General features: G+C 35.3%; 1 protein-coding gene across 1 annotated transcript in view; it reads right to left on the reverse strand.

Moving 5' to 3' along the window:
• Positions 1 to 27,452, reverse strand: part of LOC145694996 (EF-hand calcium-binding domain-containing protein 4B-like) — a 132,514-nt gene that overhangs the window by 62,093 nt on the left and 42,969 nt on the right. Inside the window, exons 2-7 of the mRNA XM_081771826.1 lie at positions 22,620 to 22,731; positions 15,881 to 16,037; positions 14,125 to 14,299; positions 6,901 to 6,966; positions 4,543 to 4,716; positions 716 to 869 (exon numbers count right to left, since the gene is read on the reverse strand). Coding sequence (XP_081627952.1) covers positions 716 to 869; positions 4,543 to 4,716; positions 6,901 to 6,966; positions 14,125 to 14,299; positions 15,881 to 16,037; positions 22,620 to 22,731 — 838 coding nt within the window. The remainder of the gene's footprint in view (positions 1 to 715; positions 870 to 4,542; positions 4,717 to 6,900; positions 6,967 to 14,124; positions 14,300 to 15,880; positions 16,038 to 22,619; positions 22,732 to 27,452) is intronic.

Below are 27,452 nucleotides of genomic sequence, written 5' to 3' on the forward strand. Positions count from 1 at the left end.
AATATAGATACACATTCACTCAATCGCCTTCAAAATAAGCTCCTTGAGAACACATACATTTGTTCCACCGCTCCTACCATTGCTGGAAACAACACTGATAATCCTGTTTTGGTATGTTTCAAAATTCAGCCATCGCGTTGGTTTGAATGCCTTCTACGGTAGCAAAACGGTTACCTTTGAGGCCCTTTTTCATCTTGGGCAAATGCCAGAAATCCTCTGCTGCTTAATCCGGTGAGTAGGGAGGCTAGTAGAGGAGGGAAATGTTCGTTTCTTCGAGCCATTTTGCTACTGTAGAAGACATCCAAACCAACGCGACGGCTGAACTTTGAAACATATCAAAACAAGACTATTAGCGCTGTTTCCAGCAATGGCAGGAGCGTCGGAACAAATGTGTCTGTGTGTTCTCAAGGATCTTATTTTGAAGGCGATCGAGTGAATGTGTATCTATATTGTGGTAATAAATAGTTACAGCGAAACTTTTTGTCTGCCCCTCGTATATATGCAAGTGTATATATCCGAAAAATAATGAAAAGTATTTGTAGCCCAATTTAAAGTGAAACCTATAGCTCCATAGCAACTACATCCATATCAACTGCTTTTTTAACCTTTATATCTCTTAGAGCAACATCATCTTCTATAGCCAAACTCTTGCATGTTTTTTTTTTCTTTCTTTCTAAATGCTGTTAAGTACAAAATAAGGAAAGTAATAACATACCTTCTCTTTCCAGTGCTATTCCCTCGCAGATGTGAAACGCAGTAGATGCCCGTCTTCTTTTCTCGTACTTGCTTTGTTTTCGTAATTCATCAAGAGCGTGCTGTAATTCCTCCACTTCTCTTCGTTGTACTTCTAAACGAGATTCTAAATCCTCCTTTGAAGCACCAACAAAGAAAAGAGAATACAAGATAATGAGTTTAGAATGTATATTTTTAATAATATAGAAACCACTCCATTATCCACATTTACAACAGAAAAAGAAGTCGCATATCAAATACAATAAAATTAATAAATGTTTCCTTTGGTCTAGTGAATGTTAGCTAAATTTATCCACTCGTAACATTAAGTCTAAGTAACTTCGCAAATTCGCTTGATATGATGTATTTCCTGCTTAGCATACGCAAAAGGAAGAACTAAAAAGAGAGAAAAAATGAAAACATGTTTCCGGAGCTTGATCCCGTTCACCTGAACTAGTTAAAAAAAAGTTACAAAGGCAGCATCCGTTTCAACAGATAATAAAGGTTGTATTATGGTTAAATCAATGATCATGTACTTCAAGTGACGTAAGTATTTTTTTAAAATCTAAATTACAATTCATGATTCATCCTCATACAGAATAACTATGTTTTGGTTTTGAAGGTTATGACAATCACCTGATAGTAGACGACAAAACCATTCTTCGTTGACCAACCGTGGTTTCACCACACAGTAAATATAACTACTTGTATCGGGATGCTCGCTCATAAAGGAAAAAAAAAAAAAAAAAAAAGAGAGAGACATTGGTATCTAAACTTCGGCACATGAAGTTGAAAATAAACACTAATGTGTGTGAGTAATGCTATACCAAGGAGGAGGATTAAAAGAGAAAATTTATAAATTACGATTGTGTGCACAATTGCTGTACGAGGACTTAACCGACGTACACAACCAGAGCAGGTATGGCGGCCGATGGCCTTGCTGAACGCGAAAATCATGTGATTCGTGGAAGGCATAGTGGTTACGATTTCTGCGTCAGATTTTTGTTTCCGAAAAAGAATCGTTTTTGTCGATTTTCTCGATTTCCGAAACTCGATGAGAATATTTTGATATTGTTTAATGAGATATATCGATTGGTATATATATATCGATAGATATATATTGGATAAGTTTGGGTGAATCCGGACAGTTCTGATGTTTCTTTCTTTTACTGCTACCCCCTAAACAAAAATATCCAATACTTCGTCACATTATTTCATGATATGTTGGTATGCATGTACTGTACAACTGAAATAGTTTTCTTGGAATGGCATGTTAAGAAATAAAAAATAATAACTTTCTGAAAGTTGACGAAATCTTTGATTTGCAAATTTGGAAGGGTGAATCTGGACAGTAGATTGGTGATTCTGGACACTGAACTTTGAAGGAAGATATACACATGATAGGTATATTTTAGCTTACTACCTTGCTACACTAACATTCTAACATTATAAGTACAGAATATAAATACAAATACATGATAAATACATACAAATTACGAACATAGCAATTTCTATACTAATTACTGTTGAAATTGTAAGCTAAATGCACAGTAGTGTAACTACCACTATAGTGTTTAATAATTAAACATAGTAATCACATTTGTTTCTATTATAACTACATTGTACTACTATTTTTTGCTAGCAACAACTAGGCTATTAGTAAAATGTATAATAAGTGTGCAGTGAGACTAGAATTTATTTTTTAATTATTTTTTTTTACGTTAATGACGTCTGCCAGTTTCGTGAAGCACTAGTCATAATTCAGACACATCATCCACAGGTAAAATACAGCTCTTTATCACCTGCCACACATCTTTCATGAAACCAGGTCTTACACACAGCACAGGACACCCAGGAATCGTATTTGCTTGATGATGTGCATAATAATTCTCCCCACAAAATCCACAGTTGTTTTCATCCATACCTTCGATTTGTGTTTGGGGAAACAGTTTGAAACTAACTGCAATTCGTGACACTTAATCTTTTAACAATACATGTCCTTTGGGATGTGGGTTTGGAAGAAGCAACAGCAGGAAAAGATATGAATTGTTTAACTGAGGACTCTGAAGGCGATTGAGAGGATGAGTCTGATGACACAGAAGAGGAATTGTTTCCAGCTACTGGCGGATCATGTTCATTCGACAAAAGAAATTCATGTTCCCGAACTTGTTGCGGATCAAATGGGAATATAGTAGTGTACAATTTTTGAGCACCTTATGATTAGCATTTTGTAATTTAATTGTGTTTGTAGATCCTAAGATAATTTTATAGCTTTTCCTGGTGATTTCTCGGAGTCAATTTATGGCAAACTGAATAGACGCTAGATATAAGCAATAGACTTCACGTACAATTTCACACTCATAAACATGAAAAGTGAGAGAAGAGAGAATGTTCTGAATCCTCTTAGTTCATTAATCACATTGTCCGGATTCAGCGTAACGTAATAAACGTGTCCGAATTCACCCTTCCCTAAATGTCCGAATTTGCCCGTTTTAAGCACTGTACACTTGAGCACGCGTTGAGCAGGCACTCGCAAAGTAATAGAATTCTTCCAATATGTAACGAGTAAACTAGGGTCTCCGCTTCGATATATGTCTTACTTAATCATTTGCTGACAACCACTTCTGTGTAAAACCTTAACATATTCCACTAAAAAGTTACATCAGGTCAAAAAACATGCATGAACTTTCCTGTTTCTTCTTCTTTCCCTCACCGTCGAAACTACGTATAACACTCTTTGCACTTCCTACTCAGCATTGAACTATAGGAAGGTACAGTGCTTCAAATAGGCATCACAAGTCTCCACATTACACATGAGAAGAACAGTATTATCGTAAGCTTAGGATGTCCGGATTCAGCGACTGTCCGGAATCACCCAAACTTTCTATCTATTTATCTATCTATCTATCTATCTATATATATATATATATATATATATATATATATATATATATATATATATATATATATATATATATATAATTTGACAATCTTTTTTTGTTATCGTATGCCCATTTTTATCTGCTAATCATTGATAATACTTTTATATATATATATATATATATATATATATATATATATATATATATATATATATATATATATCCAGTATATTTTAACAATATAACAGTAAAAGTGATATATAGCATTATGTTCTTGAAATTTTTAAGAAGTAAAACTAATCTCTTTTAATGAAACTCAGTCAAAAATGTTTTAAAAATGGCATTTTAGGACTTTATTCTCACTTAAACCTTGACTGGAAAGTTATTTCGAATTTAAGAAATTTATATATATTCTGACAAGGGACCTAACCTACTCAATTACTAATTGCCTTACAACTCATTATTATTATTACTTTTCTTAGCAGACTTTTTATACATCTTATGAATTTTACAACAGCTGTAGTTTTGTCTATGAGTTGTTCGCAGCACTCAAAATAAATCCATTATTATTATTATTATTATTATTATTATTATTATTATTATTATTATTATTATTATTATTATTATTATTATTATTATTATTTAATAATCGAAGTTTAAAATAGTTTCTCTTCAATTGCACGTTACTGGGAACAGGAATTAATTTTCGTAATCTTCCGACAGATGTCACAGTCTTTCTTGTAATAAAAATGGAGGCTCTTGGTAAACCGCTTTCCTATCTTAGCTTCCAAGTTTGCTTTGTGCGTAAGTGCGTAATGACAGCAATGTGTTCATTTAATTATCGTTATTAAATTAGTGCGTCCCTTTTCAATTTAATCTCACTTGCATCACGAGATGGAAATACGCCAGCTTATCTTCAGTTCCTTACCTTCTCTTTGAGTAGTTTCGAGTTCTCTTGCTTGGCCTCCACTTCGCTGGATTTTATAGTTTGTAATCTCACTGCTAATTCCTGGCGCTGGTTCATCAGCTCTTGCATCTGAAAATCCTTGTTCTGTAGCAGTTCTTCTAAATCTTTCCTGGCTCGTTTTTCCTTCCATTTTTCCTATTAAAAGATACAAAAGAAAACAATGTCAAATCTAGGAAGAGCTAGGTTTTCCACCATTATCAGTTAAGAGATATTACTAATATTCGTATCTGAATGCGAGTATAATTCTATCGACATAATGAAGCGCTAACGTGTAATTGTTGTTTTAATGTTGTTATCAGTGTTGAATTTACATGGAGAGAATAAGAATCTCCCCGTCTCTTATAAATATTTTCTCTAACTGAATTACCACCGCGACATAAAAGTTTTTGCTCAAAATAGTAAAGCATCAACTTCTTTTGTGGATAATGGAATAACAATTGAAAACAAATATTGATTTTTTTTTTCAAATAAGTATCACAGAAACATTTGGATAGACTTCCTATTTACTAAATATCGCTCTCTGCCTTATTGAATCTTTTATGCTTTGTCTTCTTACTGAATAAATAATCTTTACTTAATTTAGAATACTGAATAATAAATCTGATATTGTTACTTTTCGTTTAACACGTAAATTTGAAATGTAATAAGGTAACGTAGTGATATTTGAAAAAAATATAAATTTATGTTGGTTGGCAACACTGTTAATTGATGGTATCTTAAAGTAGTTCAAATAATTTTCCCTTACCAATATTTGCATCGTATAAAATTTCAGCGTTTTATACGAAGAGCTCCCTGAAGCCCGATTTTACGTATACTGGAAAAATGGAACTGATGGCACCTATTCATAGTTTAAAATGAACAAAATGACATATAATCGTTTGTGTATAACCTGTCCTTCCCTGACCAAACTTTGTACGTAGCATTGCACTTGACTTTTACGGTAAAGGTTGTTTTCAAAAATATGGAAGGGATTATTGTTGACAAACTTAAAATACAAATACATTCGAGAATTTCGGAGAGGTTCTGGCCTTCGCGTTTCTCTTTTGACGTATTACTTCCTACCGTAAAAGATAAGTGTTATATAACATTAATTGTTCGAAACCGTGAACAGTAATTGAGTACAATCAGACAGCCTGTTTCAGAAAAGACTGTTTTTTGTCCTGGATTGAAATTATTGTTAGTAAGTTATGCAATACATTATAGATCCACACTTCCTGCATAGTTATATATTCAGAATTACTATGAAACGGTAAGAAGTGTCTTTAAATATGTGTATTTTGTGTACTATATTTGATAGATATTCGAAATCACGAACTATAGGGGGAGTAATCACAGTTTTATGAATATATTAAATGCTAATTAATTTATATAATTTAATAAAATCGAAATTCTTGTTTTTTCATCATTCGATATATTTGAACTTACTTACAAATAGACCGACTTCAAAACTATCTCTCACTTAGAAAGTTCTTAATAAGTATTTTCAGAATTCAGTATTGAAATGCGAACACAAGAGTGGTATTTCCCCATGTCTGAACATAGAATTCCCAGGATCATAGGGCGCAGACTACATGGGTGTATCAACTCTCAAGCATATCCTGAATTTTTGAATAGAAATTAATTTCGAAATTTCACTGTCAAGCTACACAATTACATATAAACTACAGACAGCTTCAAATTACGTGATTGCAACGTAATGTCAAATCTTTTAAAGGTTGATTCTAATCATTATTTATTTTAATATTTTCTGTCTCGTTCCTTTGGCCAATATTGCTAAACATTTGAAATAGAAGAACAAAATCTCAACGTTTAGTTTGCGTTTTGTTCAATACAAGCTTAGGCAATCATGGTAAAAGAAATTGAAAGAAAGAAAAAAAAAGAAAAATCTGACGCTTTTACAGTTTAAAAAATAATTTTACAGTTCATTCTATATTATAGTAGCCTATATCCGGGATGAAAATTACTAGCGTATAACATATTGAAAATTAAATGAGTTTCAGTTCAAAAAATAATTTTACAGTTCATTCTATGATATTATAGTAGCCTTTGGCCCCTTACATAGGTTCTGCAACTCTTACCTTGTTTGAGCTTCTAGTTTGGATCGGTTTAAAGATTATAATACAAGATTATGTGATTTATCTTATAAGCAAAGCGTGAACACCCATCGAGAAAATTATGTCAACGCGTATATCTGGGATTAAAATTACTAGCGTATAACATATTGAAAATTAAATGAGTTCTGAGTAGAAAATATGTTAAAAATCTCTTTAATGAAGTTTGAATAAATTGTACTTATGTATTAATGAAAGTACATCTTACCTCTTGAGCCAATGATTCTTTTTCTTCATTTAGTTGAGCCTCCATCTCTTCAAACAATCGTCGAACCTAATCAGCAAGTAAAATGAACAGTCATATGATCAAATTGATAGAATTATACTTATTTTAAAACATTTTCTGCTTTATTTGTATATGAATAATATACATATCTTGCTTTGATCTTCAGATTAGTCCTGATAAAATTATTGGAACAATTATTTGTATGATTATATACTTATTCGAATAACTAATATTCAAACATATATTATATGAATTTTTTAAACAAATTATTTGTATAGTCAATTAGCTAGTACTCCAATAATTGTACGTTATTCAAATAACTGTTTTTAAAAAAGCAAAGAAAATACAACCACTTTCTTGAAAATTTTGTTCTCACTCCAATTGCTATTGAAAATAGTGGCGTTTGGGATGCAAGAAGTTAAATTTATTAGGGAGGTAGGAAGACGAATTTCTTGCGTTTCCTGGAAGATTGTTCTAATTTTTTTCCAGCGCCGCAAATCCCAGAGGGGTGAGGGGTGACGTGTCCCCTCCAATCTTTTAATTGGGGGAACTGTTCCTTCCCAATAATCCGATTTGAAATGTGTGTTTTTTTTGGGGGGTGGGGGAGAAATGTGATGATTTGTGTTCGATTACCACAAAGAAAAGTGAGATGAAATTGATGTTCCCCCAGAATAAACCTCAAATCTGCCCACCTCCCAATGTCAAAGACAACTCTGCTCTCCTGACCTTCCACAGCGTTGTTTTTCAACTTCATTAATATTTTGAACATTGCTTAAAAAAAAAAAAAAAAAAAAGATTATGGGAACGGTCTTACCCTCCCCCCAATGTTGAATACGGATTTGTGTTTTTGATCTTTTCAAGTACAGAGCATAGCTGTTTCTATCCAACGTGGCGTCTCGTGGGTCCTTGACACTTTACTATCTAGAAAGGAACTGGACGAGGTGTTTGTTCTTTAATAAGAATAGAAATTTCATTGAATTCCATCCCTTTTGAAAACTTGTGGTAATAGAGTGCACAGTGTTTATTATATGTATATCTTAATTTGTTTCTATATGTGTTCATCATAAATCCCGTTTATATTTTAGTTGTATATGATTTATATCGTAAATTTCAGTCTGAAAAAAAATCGTGGCTTAAAAAAATATTGGTAAATTTATTTGTTTATTCGAATATCTTATATTTTAACCATTATTTGTTATTAAATCAATTATTCGAATAGTTATTTTGATTTATTTTAAAACCAGTATTCGAATCACTGGTTTGAAACTGGTGGACAACATTGTGTCCGTGTTATTTATTCGAATAACTAGTATTCGAACCATTGTGTGTTATTGAAATAATCATTCGAACAATTATTTCTTTATTCGAATAATGGTTCGTTTTCCGAATATTTACTAATTTGCTTCTTTTGAATAAATTGTTTAAATAATTATTCGAATTACACTAGCCTGCGATGGTTCTGTTTTTCAACACTAGATGATGGATTCCTATGTATCTTGGTGCGCTTAATCCAAAAAGGACCTTAGTTTGTTTCCATCACGTCCGACTTGTCAGCAAATGGCAAATGTAATATATGTCGAAATACATAATACGCAAATGTAATACGAGTATATGTCAAAAATATCACAAATATGCGACGTAATGACATAGTCGTTTCTTATATGGAACGTGTGGTACTGTGTGGCTTAGAGATGGGAGTAATATAGTAGAATGTAATACAAAAGAAATACTCACGAGTTTAGTCGTTGTGTCGATCTCTTTAGACCAGTAATGCTGTGTTTCTGGCTTTTCCACGCGTTTTCTCTTCTGGGTTCATCTCTGTGCAATATCCAGCAATAGTCCGCCATCATTGTTGTATTCCGTCGTTCTTGGTAACGCTTTTCCATTTCTTGGATGTCCTAATGGAATCTCTTACCCATATCTTCACTAACAGCACCCAGATTCTCAGGAAAGTAGTCCAAATGTAAATGTAGGAAATGAACCTTCAAATTCATGGAACAGCCTAACTTTTCGTACTTCAGCAGCATAGTGTTAATGATGGACTTGAAATTCGGATCCTTCTTGTTGCCCAGAAACTTGGTTACTACGCCTTTAAAGGCAACTCAGATTTGTTTTTCTGTAACTAAAATACACGAGATACGCTTGTCGCATTAACGTTGTTATCTGTGTTTTTTGCCTTGCCAACATGAACTCACCACAAATGTAACAAAAGGAATATGCAGACGTTTGACAACCTCTCGACGCCATGTCGAACACTGTATGTTTGTTTTTTCCGCCGACACATACTTTAGATCGCAGAGGATACGTACGAACGGTTGCGCCAGCACAAACAGTTGCAATGTACAACCAAGGGCGTCCATCAGGGGACAAGGTGGGGCGCTCCCCCCCAGGGGAAATTGTACTTGGGAATATCGAAAACCCAATACAATTTTTACATTAGTTACAACAAAATTTGAAACTATATATGAAATGTCGCTTATACTTGCCCCCCCTTGGAAACCACAACATGGGCGCCCTTGTGTACAACACGTTTAATGACGCGAATGCTGCCATCGGCCGGTTTATGCTGCCAGCGTTTCGTTTTCAACATAATCAAACAGATGGCGGTATTTCCTATGTCCTGACATCTGTCTGTACGTCTCATATCTGTGATGTTTTCAGACATATAACTCATTCTGACACATTGCGATTTGCAAACAATTCTAACGTGATGGAAGCAAACTACGATCATTTTTGGATTCAGTGCACCAAGATACATAGGAATTCATTATCAAATGTTGAAAAACATGACATAACCGAAATAATGCAGGTCTGTGTTATTATTTTGTGCGAATACTCGAACAACGAATATTCGAAGAATATGTTGTAGGAATATTGAAACACAAAATTATTCTCAATTGGGTTAACAAAACATACACAGAACCTACCATTGTTTCATTAGTAAGTATAAAGGTAACCAAGGAAGTTCCGTCTCTTTTTGGGAAGTCTGTGTTCCAGTGGCCCTCACACCGTGATTTGAATGCGAATGGAGATAAGGCGAAGGTCAGTTGTTGGTGTGGGTATATCCAACATACTACCTGGTTGTGGCAGTTAAGTTACACCGTGAACATGCGTGAGGACAGAGTGAACATTGGACCTCCACAGAGCGTCATAAGGGCGTGTATGCTGTACAAGTTCAAACTGGGGTCAAACACCGCTGCAGCGTTGTGGAGGATATGCCAGACCTTTGCTGAGGGCGTCGTGACTATGCGGACAGTGCACCGGTGGTTTAATGAAGTTAAGGACGGTGACGAAACACTCGAAGCGCACCACGTGCCGGAAGACCAACACATGTACAAAATGAAGATCTTCAGGCAACAATTGAGACAAACAGTGGCCAGACATGTGAGGAACTGCGACTAGGATGACCTGGGATACCATTCTACGTCTTGGATGGGAACACTACCATACTCTCGGGGGCGCGGTGGCTCAGTGGTAGAGCGTTTACCGCCGGTGCTTGGGGTCCCTGGTTCGATCCCAGTTCGCGCCGTGTGGACTTTGTGGTGGACAAACACCGTTTCCCGGGTTTCTCTCGTTTCTTCATTCCACTTTTTTCATTCCACCATTTCATTCATCTCTTATCATCACCGTCTCCTTTAGCCTAACCGGCATAACCGTGGGACGTAAAACTTAAAGATTTCATTTCATTTCACTACCACACTTTTCGAACATTGCACCGTCCGATTATCACCTCGCTTCACGGCCAATCATGTTCTATCGCAGTGGAATCCGTGGACTTCCAGAACGTTGGCAGAAGGTTGTCAATGCCGATGGGGACTATTTTTGATCTTCCAGGACGTCTTAGGTGATATATTGATGTTCGAAAGTGGTGGGTGAAAAAACGACAGAACTTTCTTGGCTACCTTTATATATGTTTTACCGCCTCCTGCTACATATATTCCAATAGCTGCTATGCAGTTGTGCGTATGTCTGCTACTTTCATTAAATTTATCATTGTATCTATCTTTACGCGATTAACTTTAATTCAAAGCAATTTCTCACATAGCTCAAAGAATGTATCTTTGTTTATCTAGCTCGGATACTGGAAGAAATAATTTATCAGTTATTTATTGTACATTTTGAAGACATGAAGGTGGATAAGTTCATCTAAGGACGTTATTACAATTGAGATAGAAGCAAGAGTAAAAGTACTTCATTTTCAAGGAAAGCAAGTCACAAAGGAAAAATCAGCAAAACTCTGAAAAAATATAAAGTTTTCTATCCAATATTACATTACAAATCAAAGAAGAAAAATCATTTATAAGACAACAGACGAGGGAATGTGATTTAGAGAAATACGACAAACCAGAAAATTGACCCCAATTCAGCTCCAAAAGGTGACAGAAAAGTATGTCACACCATATGTATAATATCAATTAATAATGCAGAACTGAAAACAACAAGTTCCAGCAAGACTCTAAAACTTACGCCCGCAATGAGGAGAAAACATGTTTAATGAACTAGAAATGTCCCAAATTGGACTTCTGGAAAGTAAGGTGCGACAATGTTGTAAGAACATAATTTAAACACTTGTTTACTTTAGACTTGGAAACTGACATAAGCACATTGGACACAAAGTTAATCATCCTCCCGTAGAGCACATATAATATAATAGCGGGAAAATCATATTATATGAATAATCGTCTGGATGTGTTTGAAAGTGACTCCACAAAACGTTGCAGAGATTACATAGCGATGTCAATCCTTGCGTTCATTATTAAATCTCGTGGTTCCAGTAAAGTAAGGAGATGCCTATTTCTATGTCCTCTGCTGCTTCAAATAATCCCACAGATTTTCAGTTGGATTTAAATATCAGAACTTCTCATGCTAAATGAAGTGTGACAGGGCACCTGAATGTTCCTTAAACCGTCTATAAATCGTTTGAGTGTTATATCCACGACGATCCCATCATGGAAAATGGGTATTTCCACTGCATGCTGATCATGGTGTTACGGAAATAGGAACTCTTACTGAGTCAGAATGTCCAAATAAACAGATTGATTCGTTTTGAAATTTACCTATACGAGTAGGTCCAACTCAGAGGGAGATAAACACTACTCCCTCACCATCATAGAACCTACTTCAGCATGAACCATACCCTTCACAAGGAGTAAAATGCATTATAAGGGCTTTCGGAACACTCGGCGCCTTGCATGATTGAAATAAAGACGAAAACGATACCCTCTCTTCCACATCATGTGTTCCCAGTTCGCTTCGGTTCAATGTCTGTATTTTTGAGCTTATTGAAGACGTATAACATTTACGCGCCGCAATAAGTAAGTACATTTACGCGTTAGATACTCGACTCTAATATTCATTCCATGAAATGTCTTTCGGTTGCTGAGATGGACTTGCATTCACATATTGCAGCAATTCCTGTCAGGTTTGAAAACGATTTTCTTTATCAGCCGCTAAACAGACTGTCAGTCTCTGTTTATCTCTAGCCCTAGGATTTTCCTAATTTACACTAGCCAAATGCTGGAATGGTACCTAACATAATGGTCTCAGACTGCTTCCTTCCTTCCCCATTGTTTTCTCCCTCTCCAATTTCCCGAGTACTGTGATCCTTCATATGTGACGGGTTAACCTGACGCCGGGATGCCGGGAGCCCAGAAATCTAATTCCTAATCCTATTAAGGCGAAACTAAAGGTGAAGTCGCTATCATTAAGCTCTTCATTACGACACCAGCAAGATGATAATACATAGATGGCTTATGAGATATAGGCCAAAATTGTTACTAATTCTTAAACTTCCAAATTTCTATGTAACTAAAATAATGTCCAAACCTCGTACATATATCAATGGATAGCTTGCATCGAGTCGAACAACGTGACATATTTGAGGCTAAATTCCCATTAGTAGTTTTGAAGAAAATCGAGAAAAACTTATTTTTAATGCGGTAAAATAAAAAGTATGTCGTTCATTGTCAATATTAATTTAAAACTTTTATTGTACTAGATTATATTGCAAAGTTCTACATGTGATGCTGTAAACACACTTCAGATGACACCAACAAAGACGTCGTCAATCATCGCCAATGATCGAAAAGTGAAGATTCAAGCAGTCAGCAATATTTCTGGATAAAAGAAGCCCACACATCACAGTCATCAATCTCCACCGAATGATCATTCACCATTCTCTAGGACGCCTGGTCTCTGATAGCTTCCTAGCTTGAACTGGTCCTCGCAATATCCTTGCCCGTCTTTAGGACGCATGGACTCGAGAATTCCTTTGCTCGAACGCCTGGTCCTCGCAAACACCTCACCATTCTCTAGGCGCCTGGTCTCAGAGTTTTATCCCCCTCTCTAGGACGCCTGCACACCTTGGCCGCAAGAGCCTTGATTCTATCGCCCTAGGTCGCTTGGTCATTTTGTTCCACTAGCGAACCACCAAAAAACTAGAGGAACTTATATATTTTATCTTTAATGTTTATTACTGCTATATAGATCTATTAGAAGAGACGTTTAAACTGTATAATAAAAGGTGATAAGAAAGTCCAAATTCCCGTGTACCATCTTTTAGCTCTAACTTAAAAGACAGAATTTTACAATATAGTTTTTTTTTTTTTTTTTTTTTTTTTAATTGTACTGCATATGTAAAAAGTAGTCTGTTAACTAACAGACTGTATTTATTATTGTTCGTGCTCTCCTAGAGGTGAAACCAATATAGTAATCTTAACAATGACACAGATATTTATGACAGTTACGCCCGTTCTAGTTGTAATGTTTGCCAAAAATTTTGGTTGACAGTAGTTTCGTATTTTAGTTTCATTCCTAGTGAATTATATTAATGAGAAGAATACTTATAGTGTCGAAACACTGCTTCGCATTCTTATTTTCTTTATTGGATATTTTTTGGCAAAATTGCTGATGCAGAACTTGATATACGAAGTATTGTGTCAGTAACAGTCCTGTATCAGATCTGAACAGTTCTGTACGTAGTTCTTAGAAGTGTAACACGAAGCATAAATGAGGGTGTAAAAGCCCTGTGATAAGTAAATTTTTCGTAGTTCTGTTAGAAATCAAATTTCTCTGTAACAGATCATAATTCTAATACTACCGATAACGTTTTCGGAAGATGTAAATTTTTAATTGATTCTATAAATAAGAGATTCTAAGCCAAAAAACTACGTTCTGAAGTTCTGATTCTAAATAATGAAATCGTACCTCTTCGTTGTGTGTTTCGCTCTTGGTCCTCAGTGCCTCTTCTAAAGTTTTCTGTTCCTCTTGTCGTCTTCGAAGTTCGTCTGCCAATTGTTGAAGGAATATCTCAAAGTGCTTCTGAATCCTTGGAGATGCTTCTTTTTGGACTTGTTTCCACAACTGTTGCAATACTTTCACACTGTGTATAAAGAAAATGATACAATTCAGAAATTTAATTGTATTCGTTTATCTGGTTATTCACGAAAAAATATTTAGAACGAAAAGGACTGTCATACGAGAAAATTGAAGACAGATTCCGTGAACAATAATATCTGGTTGCTGTTGAAATATTGCGTGTACAGAGGTTGGACTATGTTCATTGCACAGAAATTAGGAACGATGTGTTTAATGCGTTAGGAAACTCTTAGAAAAAGATATTTGAATATACCATGATAACACCAACAGGAACAACAACCCAACGTCTTAGCACAGAGTAAAATACATTAGGATTTGATTCTCGGCGCGAAATTTCAGCAATGTTATTCATTAAACTAAATAAAATCAATTTAAAACATCATTAGGTATAATTTAGAAAACTTTCAATAAGCAAACTAGATGTACCATTGACATACTTGGTTTGGGTTAAGTTGATTTGATTTTGTATCCCTTTCAGCAAAATCTGTTTCAAATAAGCAACTACAGATGGCTTTATCTTCGGCATTTTAAGTCCGCTCGACATCTAAACTCACGAATAGAAGAAACAGAAACAACACCGACACACAATCAGTCAACGTCTTGCGAATAAAATCAGAAAAAAATAAATACACTGCTGAACAAGACTGCACTTGGCTAGAAGATCAAAAAGTTTCGTGTAAATGTGTGTTTTTTTTATATTAAATAAGTGCAGTCTTGTTCAGCAGTGTGTTTATTTTTTTTCAGAAACAACACCCTTCTAACAATGAATATCGGTCTAAGATGCAAATGTTTGTGCTGAGTCATCTTCAAAAATACACTGTTTGGCTGTACCAACTCTACAGTTAAGCTGTCAGTTTCTATTGATTCTCAAGCATACGGTATTTATTGTTAATTTTCAAAAGAGATAGTTTTGTTCCATTTCGAAACAATCAATTTTAATAAATTGCTTCTTCGCCTTAGAGTGTTGTGCGGGCTGTAAACTAAGAAACTCTACAATGTTGCACTTGGCGATTTTTCAGATAGGATTTGTTGCGCTAGTATGTAAATACAGCAAGTAGCACAAGATTAACATTCCGAGAAAATGGAAACTGTTAAAAACTTTTTATATTTTCAGCATGCACGCTTGTTTGGCTTTCAACTTATTAGAAATCACGAAAACCATTCAACGAAATGTAAATGAAAAAAAAATTAAGAAATTTCTTTTAAATGACAATCATGGAAAATTTAAAATTAAATGTCCTAAAACGACACATTTTTTTTAAAAAAATATGCAAATTAAAAAATGACCTTTAAATGACTTACAATTTTAAAACTGACATAGAAATAAAAAATTTAAATAATGACAAAAAGAATGTATTTCTTAAACCTGAGAAGGATGTTCAGAATTTTTGTACTAGTTTAGCAATGTCTACGTTGCGCCAATTAAACAATGATAATGTCATCAAAACCTGGGTCCTAGTAAAGAGTAACTCCAAACTAACGTTTATCTCCTACGTGCTTGTTCATGGTTTTTCAGTTACCAAGTGAACTTCTTCTAATGGTACCATATATCATTTTGGATTAATATTTATACATTTTTACTTACTCTGAAAAAACTTCTTTGACATTCATTTCTTCAAGCAAAGTACATATATCTTCATCATCATCTCCTTCATCTGATGAAGATCGAGCTTCATCTTCTTCCGTGATGTCACTTCCCTCACTTGATCTCGAAGCTTCAGCGTTTGATCTTGCAAAATGACCTGAATTTCAAAATTAATAGATGAATAAGCTTTATATTTTTGAAAAGAGAAAAATTAAAGTACTTAAAAATTTCAATTTTAGAAGTTATTTAATGTTTGTAGATTTAAGAGCAAATTCTACTATATTAAAAAGATATAACGTATATATTTATGAGGTTGTCTAAAAGGTATAGAGCATTGTGCGTACGAATTGGCGTTAGATATCATATCTCAAGTTATATGTGTTCCAGCGGGTCAGACTTATCGCCATCTGACAGCAGAAAGTTGAAGCTGGTAGTTGGGCAAAAACTGTTTCTATTCTTATAATCAGATGTAAGATATTGCGCTGTGAATATAAGTTAACTTTCCGCAAAACTGTGTTATAGGTTACCTTTTTGTTTCGGTATATGCACGAATTCTACGCTGACCTGTGAAGAAGTTTCTGCTGTTTGTGGACAAGATACGTTATCAAAAGCAACAGCCAAGAGATGATTCAGTCGATTTCGTTTCGGAAATTTCGATGACCAAGATGCTCCTCGGAATTCTCCTGCGACGAATCACAGCAAAAATGGATGATATTGTGGCAAACGTTGAGCAAGACAGGCATGTAAGCAGTCATGACATTGCTAATGTTCTAGACATCACTCAGCAAACAGTTTTAGACTATTTGGAGAAAGCTGGCTACGAAAAGGAGCTCAATGTTTGGATAGCACATGATTTGACTCAAAACATTTACTTGATCAAATTTCTATCTGCGAATCTCTATTGAAACGTAACGAACTAGAGCCACTTCTGCAGCGGTTGATCACAAGTGGTCAAAAGTGGATAATCTACTACAACAATGTGTGAAAAAGAACGTGCTCGAAGTGAGGAAAAGCTCCACAGTCCGTGGCAAATCCTGCACTGATGCCCAAAAAGCTTATGTTGTGTGTTTGCTGGATTGGAAGCGCATTGTGCATCACGAACTGCTGGTGCCAGGAAGTACGATAAGCTCGGATCATTATTGTTGAAAATTAGAGCGAGTGCATCTAGCAATTCAAAAGAAACGGCTGGATCTGGTCAATACAAAGTTTGTCCTATAGCAGCTGACTATGCTTGACCGCACATTCCTTTAAAACCCATCAGAAATTGAGAGGACTTGGCTGGGAGGTTTTATGCACCCACCATACGCCACAGACCTGGTACCATCAGTCTACCATTTGTTTCAGTCTCTACAGAACTTTCTGAATGATGTTAAGTTAGTTTCAAAAGAAACCTGTTAGAAACCAGGTATACATATTTTGATCAGAAATCACAGAAATTCTACTGAGACGGGATTATGGTGTTGCCAGAAAAATAGCAGAAGGTCAATGTGATGAATGTGGGTTCTTAACCATTTAACCGTTATGAGGCATCAACGCTATGCCTCACTGTTTTTATAAATTTGTGCCACATGGCACTTATGGATGCTTCACACTTCTTTTTGTTTTCGAAGATTATACACATGCAGTACGCAGAATCGGTTCAAATAAAATAAGAAAAATCAAAATTACGTTTTGGCCCCAGGGATATAGTTTTTGCTAATACATTGTGGCAGTTAAAGGGTTAATATTATTTTCAAAGCACAGTAAATGTATTGTCAATTTTGACCTTCAAAAGCTCAATACCTTATACACGTATATAACGAATGAGACATATAACATTCGATAGACCACATTGACCTGAAGTTTGAATTGATTGATTTGATTTTCAGTTTAGCGTCCCTTTCAGCAGCTAGGCTATATGAGACGGGAACCTACAGCTTAACGTGGGATCTGAACTACATGAGCTTCCGGAGGGAATCAAACCCGGGTCTCCTACGCCAAAGGCTTGTGCGCTAACCGCTTAAATACAAGGGAGCTCGACCTGAAGAAAATTATATGGCAATTTTAAACCCTCATGCGCAATTTTCGAGAAAACAAGAAAAGCCAATTTTTATGGTGCTGAAAGTATATCTTCCTTTGCATCCGAAAATTTATTGTTTTTATTCTATCAGAACAGTGTTTATTTATTTATGTAATGGATATGTAAAAAAGAATAAATTGTTAACTCGCAGATTACTTGATTGTTGTCCGTCTTTTCCAATGGTGACATAGACACTTCTTCTATAGCAATGACGCACAGTACTTGTAATATATTTTACACAACTCGTTTAAACAAAAATTAATTGCATATTTGATAAATTTTCATACACCATAAAAATTATTACATATATATTCATCAATGTTTTTATTTACTTTTGGTCGTACCTTCCCCCCCAAAAAAAAGAAAAAAAAAAGAAAAGAAAACTGATCCATAGACTAGTAATTTTCAAGTGGATGCTCTATGACGTCAGAAGTTGTTGCTCGTATTCTTTGTAAATGTAGAACAGAGAAAGCAAGGAGAAGACAACAGTGTTGAGAGAAGACACTAGTGACAGATAAGCATGAAGTCGATGGTTTGTCGTTTACACTTATGAATTTGTGACTAATTGTGTTCAGTCTCTGGTCCAATCTCAACCTTTCTAAATTGACTTTGTGCTAAACAAACAACGTGTACATGGGTTTTCTCGGAATCTCCCATTTCCTTCGTTCCCTCATTAAAGTCTACCTCATCATCACCATCTTCCTTAGCCTGGGAGAATGATCGTCTGACGTCGAAGCAAAAATGACTAATCGTATACTATCAACATTTTATTTTAGTTCTACGTCACTCATATATGCTCGGATATTAAGAAAAACAAATGATGGAATGAGGAAAATAGGGAGAAACAGAGGAAACCCGAGAAAACCGACGCACACAGTGATTGTTCACCAAAAAACCGACTTGATACAAGTTTGGATTTAACAAGAGATCCCAGGCACACGGGTAAGCGCTCTACCACTGAGTTACTGTGGCTTCACTGCTAACACTTGTTTCATTGCTCCGCTCCTATGTCATTCATCATTACTAAGAAGAGACGGCATAATCGTTCGTGGAAAACAGAACGGAGTACATAGGTAATTTGTAGATTTTGTCAATATTTCTCTAGTTATCGGGAAAGATTTTGTGCAAGAAAATATATTATAAGTGGTATAAAGGATACTGATATCAAAATTACTATTAGTTTCAACATATCCTACACAGAATTTGTACAATTTTATTATTTTGAACATGAAATAAAAAGGACAGAAATGGCCAAAAAAGGGTCTTTAAATAGACAAAGCAAGGTTTCGTTTGTGGGCCTTTAAATAAATAGTTCAAGGCTTATAAAATGTTTTATAAACAATATTGTATATTATGTTGCAGAAACATAGACTACGTAAAAGCGACTAAAAAAAAAAAAAAAAAAAAAAAAAAAACGAGGTTGGATTTAAGAATTGACCAAATTTGCTGACTAACGAAAAAGTAATAATGAAGTGTGAGGGGGAGGGGGCACGGTGGGTCAATGATAAAGTGCTTACCTTTGGTAAGTAGGGTACATGTTTCGATCCCCGGTCAAGTAAGCTTGTGGTGGATAACATCGTGACCGTGGGTTTTTCTCGACTACTCTTGATTATTCCCACATTCCCATTCCACCACGTCTTCCATTATCATTCACTTGCTTTACTCATTGTCTCCCTTAGCTTAATGATCATAATTGTGGGACGTTAAATCGAAATATTTCATTTCATGAAGTGTGAGGAATAGAAAGAGAGAAAAGTAGAAAAAAGAGAAGTAGAAATATAAGTTGTAACTTAAAAAAGAAAGACGAAGACAAACTGAGTAGAACATTGGCTGGGAAGAAATTGTATCCTAAAGGATGTGATAAAAGGTGGAGGAAAGTAAAAAAAAGGTTGAAATTGAAGTTTCTAAATAGAAAACTGTTACGTCAAGACAAAAAAGTTAGCTTAGGTTCGTGATTTCAGTTTGGCGCAAGTGACATGTCAGTAATAACAGAATATCTATGATCAGGGGCGACTAAATGACCCTCCTCTCCTAGCCTGCTTGTATGTTCGCCAGGCCTGCATGTTTTGTCAGCCCAGCGAATAAAATTGAGAAAATATATGATTCGTCCTTTGTTCACTTTATGTGTAACAGAAAGATTGTAGCTGATTATCATAATATATATACAAGAATCGAGACTTGATTTTTCATTATAAAAATATTTTGTTTGGTTACCATGCTCATTCTGCCGCGACCACCAAGCTGATTTTCAGAAAAGTTAGATCTCATACAGATAATTTCAAACGTTTCCAGCTCAGATTCTAATTGGCCTTGACACATGAAACAAAATGTAGGATAGCAGAAAGGTTCACTCACCAACCCATAGAAATGTTCACTCACATTCAGCGAACGTGATCTCAGGAGTTGGGTTAAGAAAAATAGAAAATGTCCCCAAATATAGTTCTTATTTTGTTGTGGCCCACAAAGCGTTATAAATTTGTCATCACCGCTTTATGATGATGATGATGACTGCATGTAATATGGTTTTAAAAAATCTTTAAATAAACGTCTTTCATTCATTAGATGTACGGAACTCTGAAGATTGGTTCGGAGTTGCCAGTTGCAAGAGGTACACATTTGTTAGTTCATGTATGTCTTTTGGTGTTTTAATGGTGTCGTAAAAAACACAATTATCATGACGGTTGTGATTTTTGTATTCGTAAAATATCCAGATTTAACAGCAATATGAACTCTGCTACACAGATCAAATATTCCAACATTCTAACATTACCGACGACATTAATTTAGAATGTATTTATTTCACTGGATACAGAAGATAGAAATACATAACCTTTCTATCTGTCAAAATTGAATAATATGGAACGTGACTTGGATCTAATTGAAAGAAAGTGTGAACTTTTGGGGTCAAGACAGAAAGGAGAAAAAAATCTTTCAGATGCTTCAATGACCTTTTACTGGAACAACCTTTCGCTGAGGTACAGAAGAAATCAACTTTTTTTTTTTTTTTTAAAGGGAAGAATAATTGTATCTGATTTATCAACTGAAAGAAAAAATAGAGCCTAAACAGCTTTCTTCTTCACAATTGGTATTCAATTGGTTTCATGTCAGTCTCTTATTTAGCCTCCATCGTACCAACCCATCTAAAGAAAAAATGTAAACATGTTGAAAATGAATAGTATATGTGCTGTGTGATCTGAAGGTCTCTGGTAGTTAAAAATATCCGTTGTTTCCAAGACGAAAGTACAAAGCAGAAATATAGATTTCTAAACTATGCTATGCATGAGTATAGGAAATTTATAGGATTTCATTGGGTTGTCCGCATAGGCGGAGCTAGGAGTTGTCTGCTGGGGGGGGGGGTATTGGGGGCCAGACCTTTTGGTCGGTCTCGGAGGTCTTGGTAGGTGGCCATCTTATAGATGGCATTTTTATTTTTTTGTCAAAAAGTTCAGGGGGCAATGCCCCCCCATAACTCCGCCCATGGTTGTCCGTCAACAACAACCAGAACAAAAACGGTAAAAGACCATGAGAAACGGTTTCTAGATTTGGAGTCAGCGTCCAAAGAATAGATTACCTTCCTATCTCAATTGCGGTTTGTTACATTAAATTAGGATTGATTCGTTAGATTTTCAGTTTAATGTATCTTTCAGAAGCAAGGTTGTATGAGACGTGGACCTATAGCTTAACGTGAGATCCGTATCAAATGAAATTCAGCCGAGAATCAAACCTCGATCTCCCGCGCTAAAAGCACGTACACTAATCATACGTTAAAATAGGAATTATATATATATAACAATCTCAACAAATTCTCACTGCTAACTGAATCTTATGGCCATCATCATTCCATTGATTCCAAATGTGTATTAAAATTAAAATCTAATAATTATATTAAGGGTGTTAATTCTTCCAGTGCATTCTCATTCATCATCATACCTTAAGTTTCCTTATTATTCCATAAATTTTCGACTCTTTCCCTGACTTTGGTTCACAACTGTATTGAAAAGGTTTTCTTTTTTCTTCAGTATATCTCACAGGCATCCATCTTAACATATGCATCCAACTTATTGTTTAAGGAATTCACGCAATTTCATTAAGAAGGCTAAAGAGCATGTTGTTGAAAATTCTTGTCATTCATGTATTTGTTTCGCAAAAATTTAATAGTTGAGTCAAATATGACTAGACTATGGTGTCTGACATTATTTTAATATGTTGTAGCCTTCATATAGTTGGTTTTGAAGTGCTTGAGTACTTTTTTCCTTTAACCGAAAAATAAATTTACTTTCAGATATAGTAATGTGTTCATTTATTCAGTACTCCCGAAAAATCCCATTTATTTCAGACCAGCATGAGAACTTATTACGAACAAATCACAAAGCTCAAGTGTAAAAAAGAACACCATAAAGCAGTTTTCAAATTTTTTGCAACCTCTTTTGTTAAAAATGGACCATACCTTTAGGTGGTTCGCAAATATCAGAAACAATCTCTGCTGATATACTGGTTAGAGCTCGCGCTTTTAGTGCACATGGTCCCGAGTTCGATTCCCGGTGGGAGATCATTAAAAGGCATTATGAAATTATAGTTCCACGTCCCATATAGCCTCGATGTTGAAAAATGACGTTAAATTTCAACAAACAATCAAACAAAACAAATATCAAAAAGTAATAACCCTGTGCTACAACTTACCGAATCCTGCGAGAAATTCCTCCAAAGTAAGATAGCCATTGTCTTTCACATCTAGAGTATCAAACACAGCTTCAAGTTGGTCGGGAGATAAAGGAACTTCCGGGCGCATTCTCTGGAAGAGATTATAGAGACAATAAAGTTAAATAACATGGGAAGATTGATAAAAAATATTACAATTCAAATGATCATTTATTATCTTATTAAGTTAAGTTTCAAGACTATACTTTGCATGTTGTGGAGATATAGGATATAATATCATTTTGAACACAGAGAGAAAACAGTCCTGAATGACAAGAATCTAGTGTTTAGTTTTGAGTATTAAAAATATGTGGGTAAAAACATAATGTGACTCGATATAGTAAGTTTTTGGATTTCGGATTTCTATCCCCTTTTAATATCTGTTCGGTTTAGTGTCAGACTATTTTCTAAGAATAAATAACGAAGAACGTACATAATTTCACTTCTTTATAAAATATTCGAAACTTTGTAACAAACATGAAGATTGGAAACCTGGATTTCATTTTCGTGATTCAAACTTTCCTAAAAATTCAACGTCCTCAGGGCCGGCCTTAGGTAGTGCGGGGTCCGATTTGGAACATTCTGCGAGGCCCCAGGTTTAAAACTAACTTGCACCAGATTGATTGATAAATAGATATAGGTAGATAGACAGATTGCGTTCTTCCTGTTGCTCCAGTGGTTATACTCATTTCCCTTTATAAACTTTTCCCATCTGCAAAATTATCTGGTGTGAAAGCGCTCACCCTGTTCATTGCTTATAGCAGCTAATGTTTCAGAGAAATAACTCAAATGGAAATGCAGACAGTGAATGAATTTTAAAATACATATTTCATCCTTATGCCTTGCAGTTTTTCAAGAAGATTCTGTGCCAGTATTCATAGTTTTCTTCTCTTACGAGTAAACCTATCTATGTCGAAATCTAGTTTCTTGACAAAACTTGGCAGAGATGTGTGGAATATCAAGAAACGAGCGTAAGCAAAGTTTAAAATTCTTCCACCCATAAAGACGGCCGCGAGTGGCCAAAAATCTGATTGATCAGAATAAGCCATGACAGTGTGGTTCAAGTTTGAAAATTTCATTTTATTTGTAAATCGGGTAAAGGGATTAAAAACAAATACATTAATCGACAGCGGGAGGAAGTAGACATCTATTTGAGCTTATGCTTAGCATGGTTGCCATCTTGAAGCCGGCCATCTTTTATCTTTTTTTTAAATAGGAAGGGGGTCATGTTAATTTTACCAAATTTGGCTATAATTTTACGAGAAATACAATAGTAAAGTCTACGTTTCCATAAGTGTATATTTGTAAGATATGAAATGCACATTGATGTGAATTCATTGGTTCAAATATTTCTTAACAGCTGTATCTTTTTGAAAAGAATTCAAGTCAGGGAAACCTAATGCACGTTAGTGAGAACATCGTAGGTAGCCACTTATGAAAAGTATAATCAGTTTGAAATCGTTATCGACTGCAGACAAAATGAAATGGTGATGAGACGATTACAAACCTTAAGGAACTGATGAAAGGTGGATGACATAGTATTTTCTATTGGAATATTCGAGTTGGAAGACACTTTCATAAGCAGACACCTATTCAGTACTAGTATACATTCGGCTTTCCTGACTCGATTTTTTAAAAAAGTATATCCACGGGATTTTCCGCAGAAGAGGGCAAAGTTGTCCTCTGTTTTGTGTTTTTAATATAACTGAAATAAGAGAAAGGATATGCAAAGAAGTTGCACTGAGGCTGATTTATTTGATGCCATCTCGGTATTTGCGGTAGTGTTACATGACATAACCAGTAAGAACGCCACGAATTTTTACTTAGTGGGGTGTTCAAAATAAAAGACGGTGTGCACCAAGAATAATGATACACATTTTTACACATACTCAAAGAAAACAATATTTTTACTACCAGGGATGTGTGTAAGGAAATTTGAGGGAGTGTTAGGGGTGTTGGGGCTGTGCAGAAAGAAACTACTGCAGCATTAAATTCAGAAAATATTTGCTTATTCCCGGAAACTTAATACAAATTATTCATTTACTTGTTAGGGAGAGGCCATGTCCTCCTTTATAGAGTCCATGGATGTACCTGTATTAAAATATGTTGTGTGTACTTGGCAATCGAGAATAGCAGAGCCATCTTAACGGTATCATAGCTACTTGGCCGGGAGCCCCGCGAACAGAATTACATGTATTAGGAGTAAAATTTAAACATAGGGACCACAACACACTTTAATATGCTGTTAAAACGGCACTGGAGAGTAGAATAGACAGCACTAGCACGGGACCTCCTTAGGCGCGGGGCCTGATTGGGAGCAATCGGTCCAACCGGCTTAAAGCCGGCCCTGAACGTCCTTAAACTGAAATCATGAAGTAGATTAAAAATGTAAGTGAACTTCGTTTTATATAAAACTCTGCAGACATTTTACAGTGGAAAATTTGGCAATGAAGTATGGAAATTATTTTTTCAATGATTTGTATTTAAAAGTACTATCCCAGCATTAATCTAGATATAATTAAAAAAATATATGATCAGCCTTGCGATTCGAACTTGAAACCCCCGATTGAGAAATCACAGAGCTAATCACTCAGTTCCGTCCTCTAAATTATGAAATATTAGTACATAACATGCAATGGATAATTAATTTTGAAATAATTTGGTAAAGCATTTTGGTTCTTCCTAAAAGAACCAGACTATTAGTACGCCAGTTTGGTAGACTATGTGAGTTGTTTGTGAATATGTTAGTTGTTGCGTGTGGTTATGCTTTAATACCGTACGCAACACCAAGTTTACAAAGGAAGAAAACATACACTTAAATTTGGATTCGCAATTATGTTTTTATTCAAGGGTTTCTACTCGAAGAAGTGCTTGAACCTATGAACTCGTCCACCAAAAGAGAGTGTTGAAGCATGATTTAAAGAGGATCTAATCTAGACTATGGTTTATGAAATATCGTAATACCAATATTTATTCATCAGCATTCAAATTAATAATGTTTATTAGAATAATAACTATTGACTAAGGTATTGTAGGCTTAAAAGCGTTTGTTAAGTGGTTTAACATATACAGTGGTTTAACATAATGGAAACACTCATAAGGACGCGGTGGCTCAGTAGTAGAGCTTTCACTTCTGGTACATGGGGTCCCTGGTTCGATCCCACCTCGCGCCAATTGAACTTTGTGTTGGACAAACACCGTGTGGGGGGAGTTTTCTCGAGGGTCTCCCGTTTCCTCTCACTTTCTTCATTCCATCATTTTATTAATTTTTCATCATCACCGTCCTCTTTAGCCTGGCCGGCATAATCGTGAGTCGTTAAATTGAAATATTTCATTTCATTTTTAAAACACTCATGTACTGCACGTAATATTTTTTTTACTTGTTAGTAACACTGAACGTTCATGCACAACGGTTGTTTTAGAGTTAGTGTTGTTTAGTATTGCCCACGAGATGATTTATTTTTCGACTTGTCTTGTAATTTTGAAGAAGTCAAGTCTCATTTTGTAAATTTGTGCAGCTCTGATTTTTTAAAATTTCATCTAAAAGTTATCAAAAGAATTCCACGAGGGGTGTAATACAAAACAACATTTAAACCATATTTATTATTGGAGTATATGGAGTAATGAATTGCATATATTTAAACATTGATAAATGCTGTTCACTGTATTCGTACAATCACTCCAAATTATATATAGCACTAAAACAGTGTTCGAGATATAGGATTTGGGTTAACTAGTACTGTCCACGAGCTTCGAGAAACTTCTCGTCTCGTCTCAAATTTAAAAATGTACTCATCTGGAGACGAGACGAGAAATTTCTCATGTCGTGGGCAAAACTAATGCTGAATTATGTGATGGTGAGTAGTATGCAAGACGTTGCAGTACGTATTTGCCTGTGTAATAGGCCAGTCGTGTTGGTGCAAGATTAGACGCGACTCCAATTTTCAACTTCTTAACATAAATAAAAGCCCGAGAATAATGGGATGTTAAATTGTATCGAAAATATAACATCCCGAGTATACTCGTGTTATGTTTAAAACGACGGTTATACTCGCTTTCCTATATTTCTGTATGTTTCCGCCACATAGTGCTGTTGAAGTTGTTTTCGTGCTTTCCGGTAGATTTAATCTTCTCTACTTGGAATTCCGGTTTGTTTTCGTCTGTAGCAGTGGTTGTGATAAAGCAAATCCTGGCGTCTTGTCTTCTTCTGGGTTTCTTGACGGCATTCCTCTTGTATTTTCTATTTATTTTAATTATTCAAATGTATTTTCTAACTTATTTTCGGAAGTTCCATTGGTAATATTGGTCCCTTAGCGAGCACAAATACCGGTATACTTGGGGTTTTATTTTAAGTGCTTTTGAGATGCATGCATCTCATTGGGGAGTTGTCCACAATCAATATTATCATCATCATTTATAATCTTCTTAGGTGATTATTTCAATTGAATGATTAAAAAAAATATATTAAAATTTGAATGTCTTTTTGTTCAAAATCTACATGTTAAGAGGTTTCAAAGAAGTCCAATTGTGGAAGCGTTGTTAGCTGAAGCAAGTGTATTCAAGACTGTCAATGTGTCCAAGCTGATGATATACAAAATCTGTGGTATTACGCCAAGACAGAAGAGTAATAACGGAAAGAAATCAAGTCTAGTCGAGAGAGGTCACCGAACATGGAAGAGGTTTCAACAAGGACCCGAACGGCTAATGCGACACAACAGACCTTAGAACCTAACATCCATATATGGAACGACCTTTCTACGGGGGCTGATCAACAAATATTGAGACTGATTCTTTTAAACATGTGTTTATTACGAG

This window comes from Thermobia domestica, chromosome 1 (genome assembly GCF_964235325.1).
Source record: "Thermobia domestica chromosome 1, izTheDome1.hap1.1, whole genome shotgun sequence".
Classification (NCBI taxonomy): domain Eukaryota; kingdom Metazoa; phylum Arthropoda; class Insecta; order Zygentoma; family Lepismatidae; genus Thermobia; species Thermobia domestica.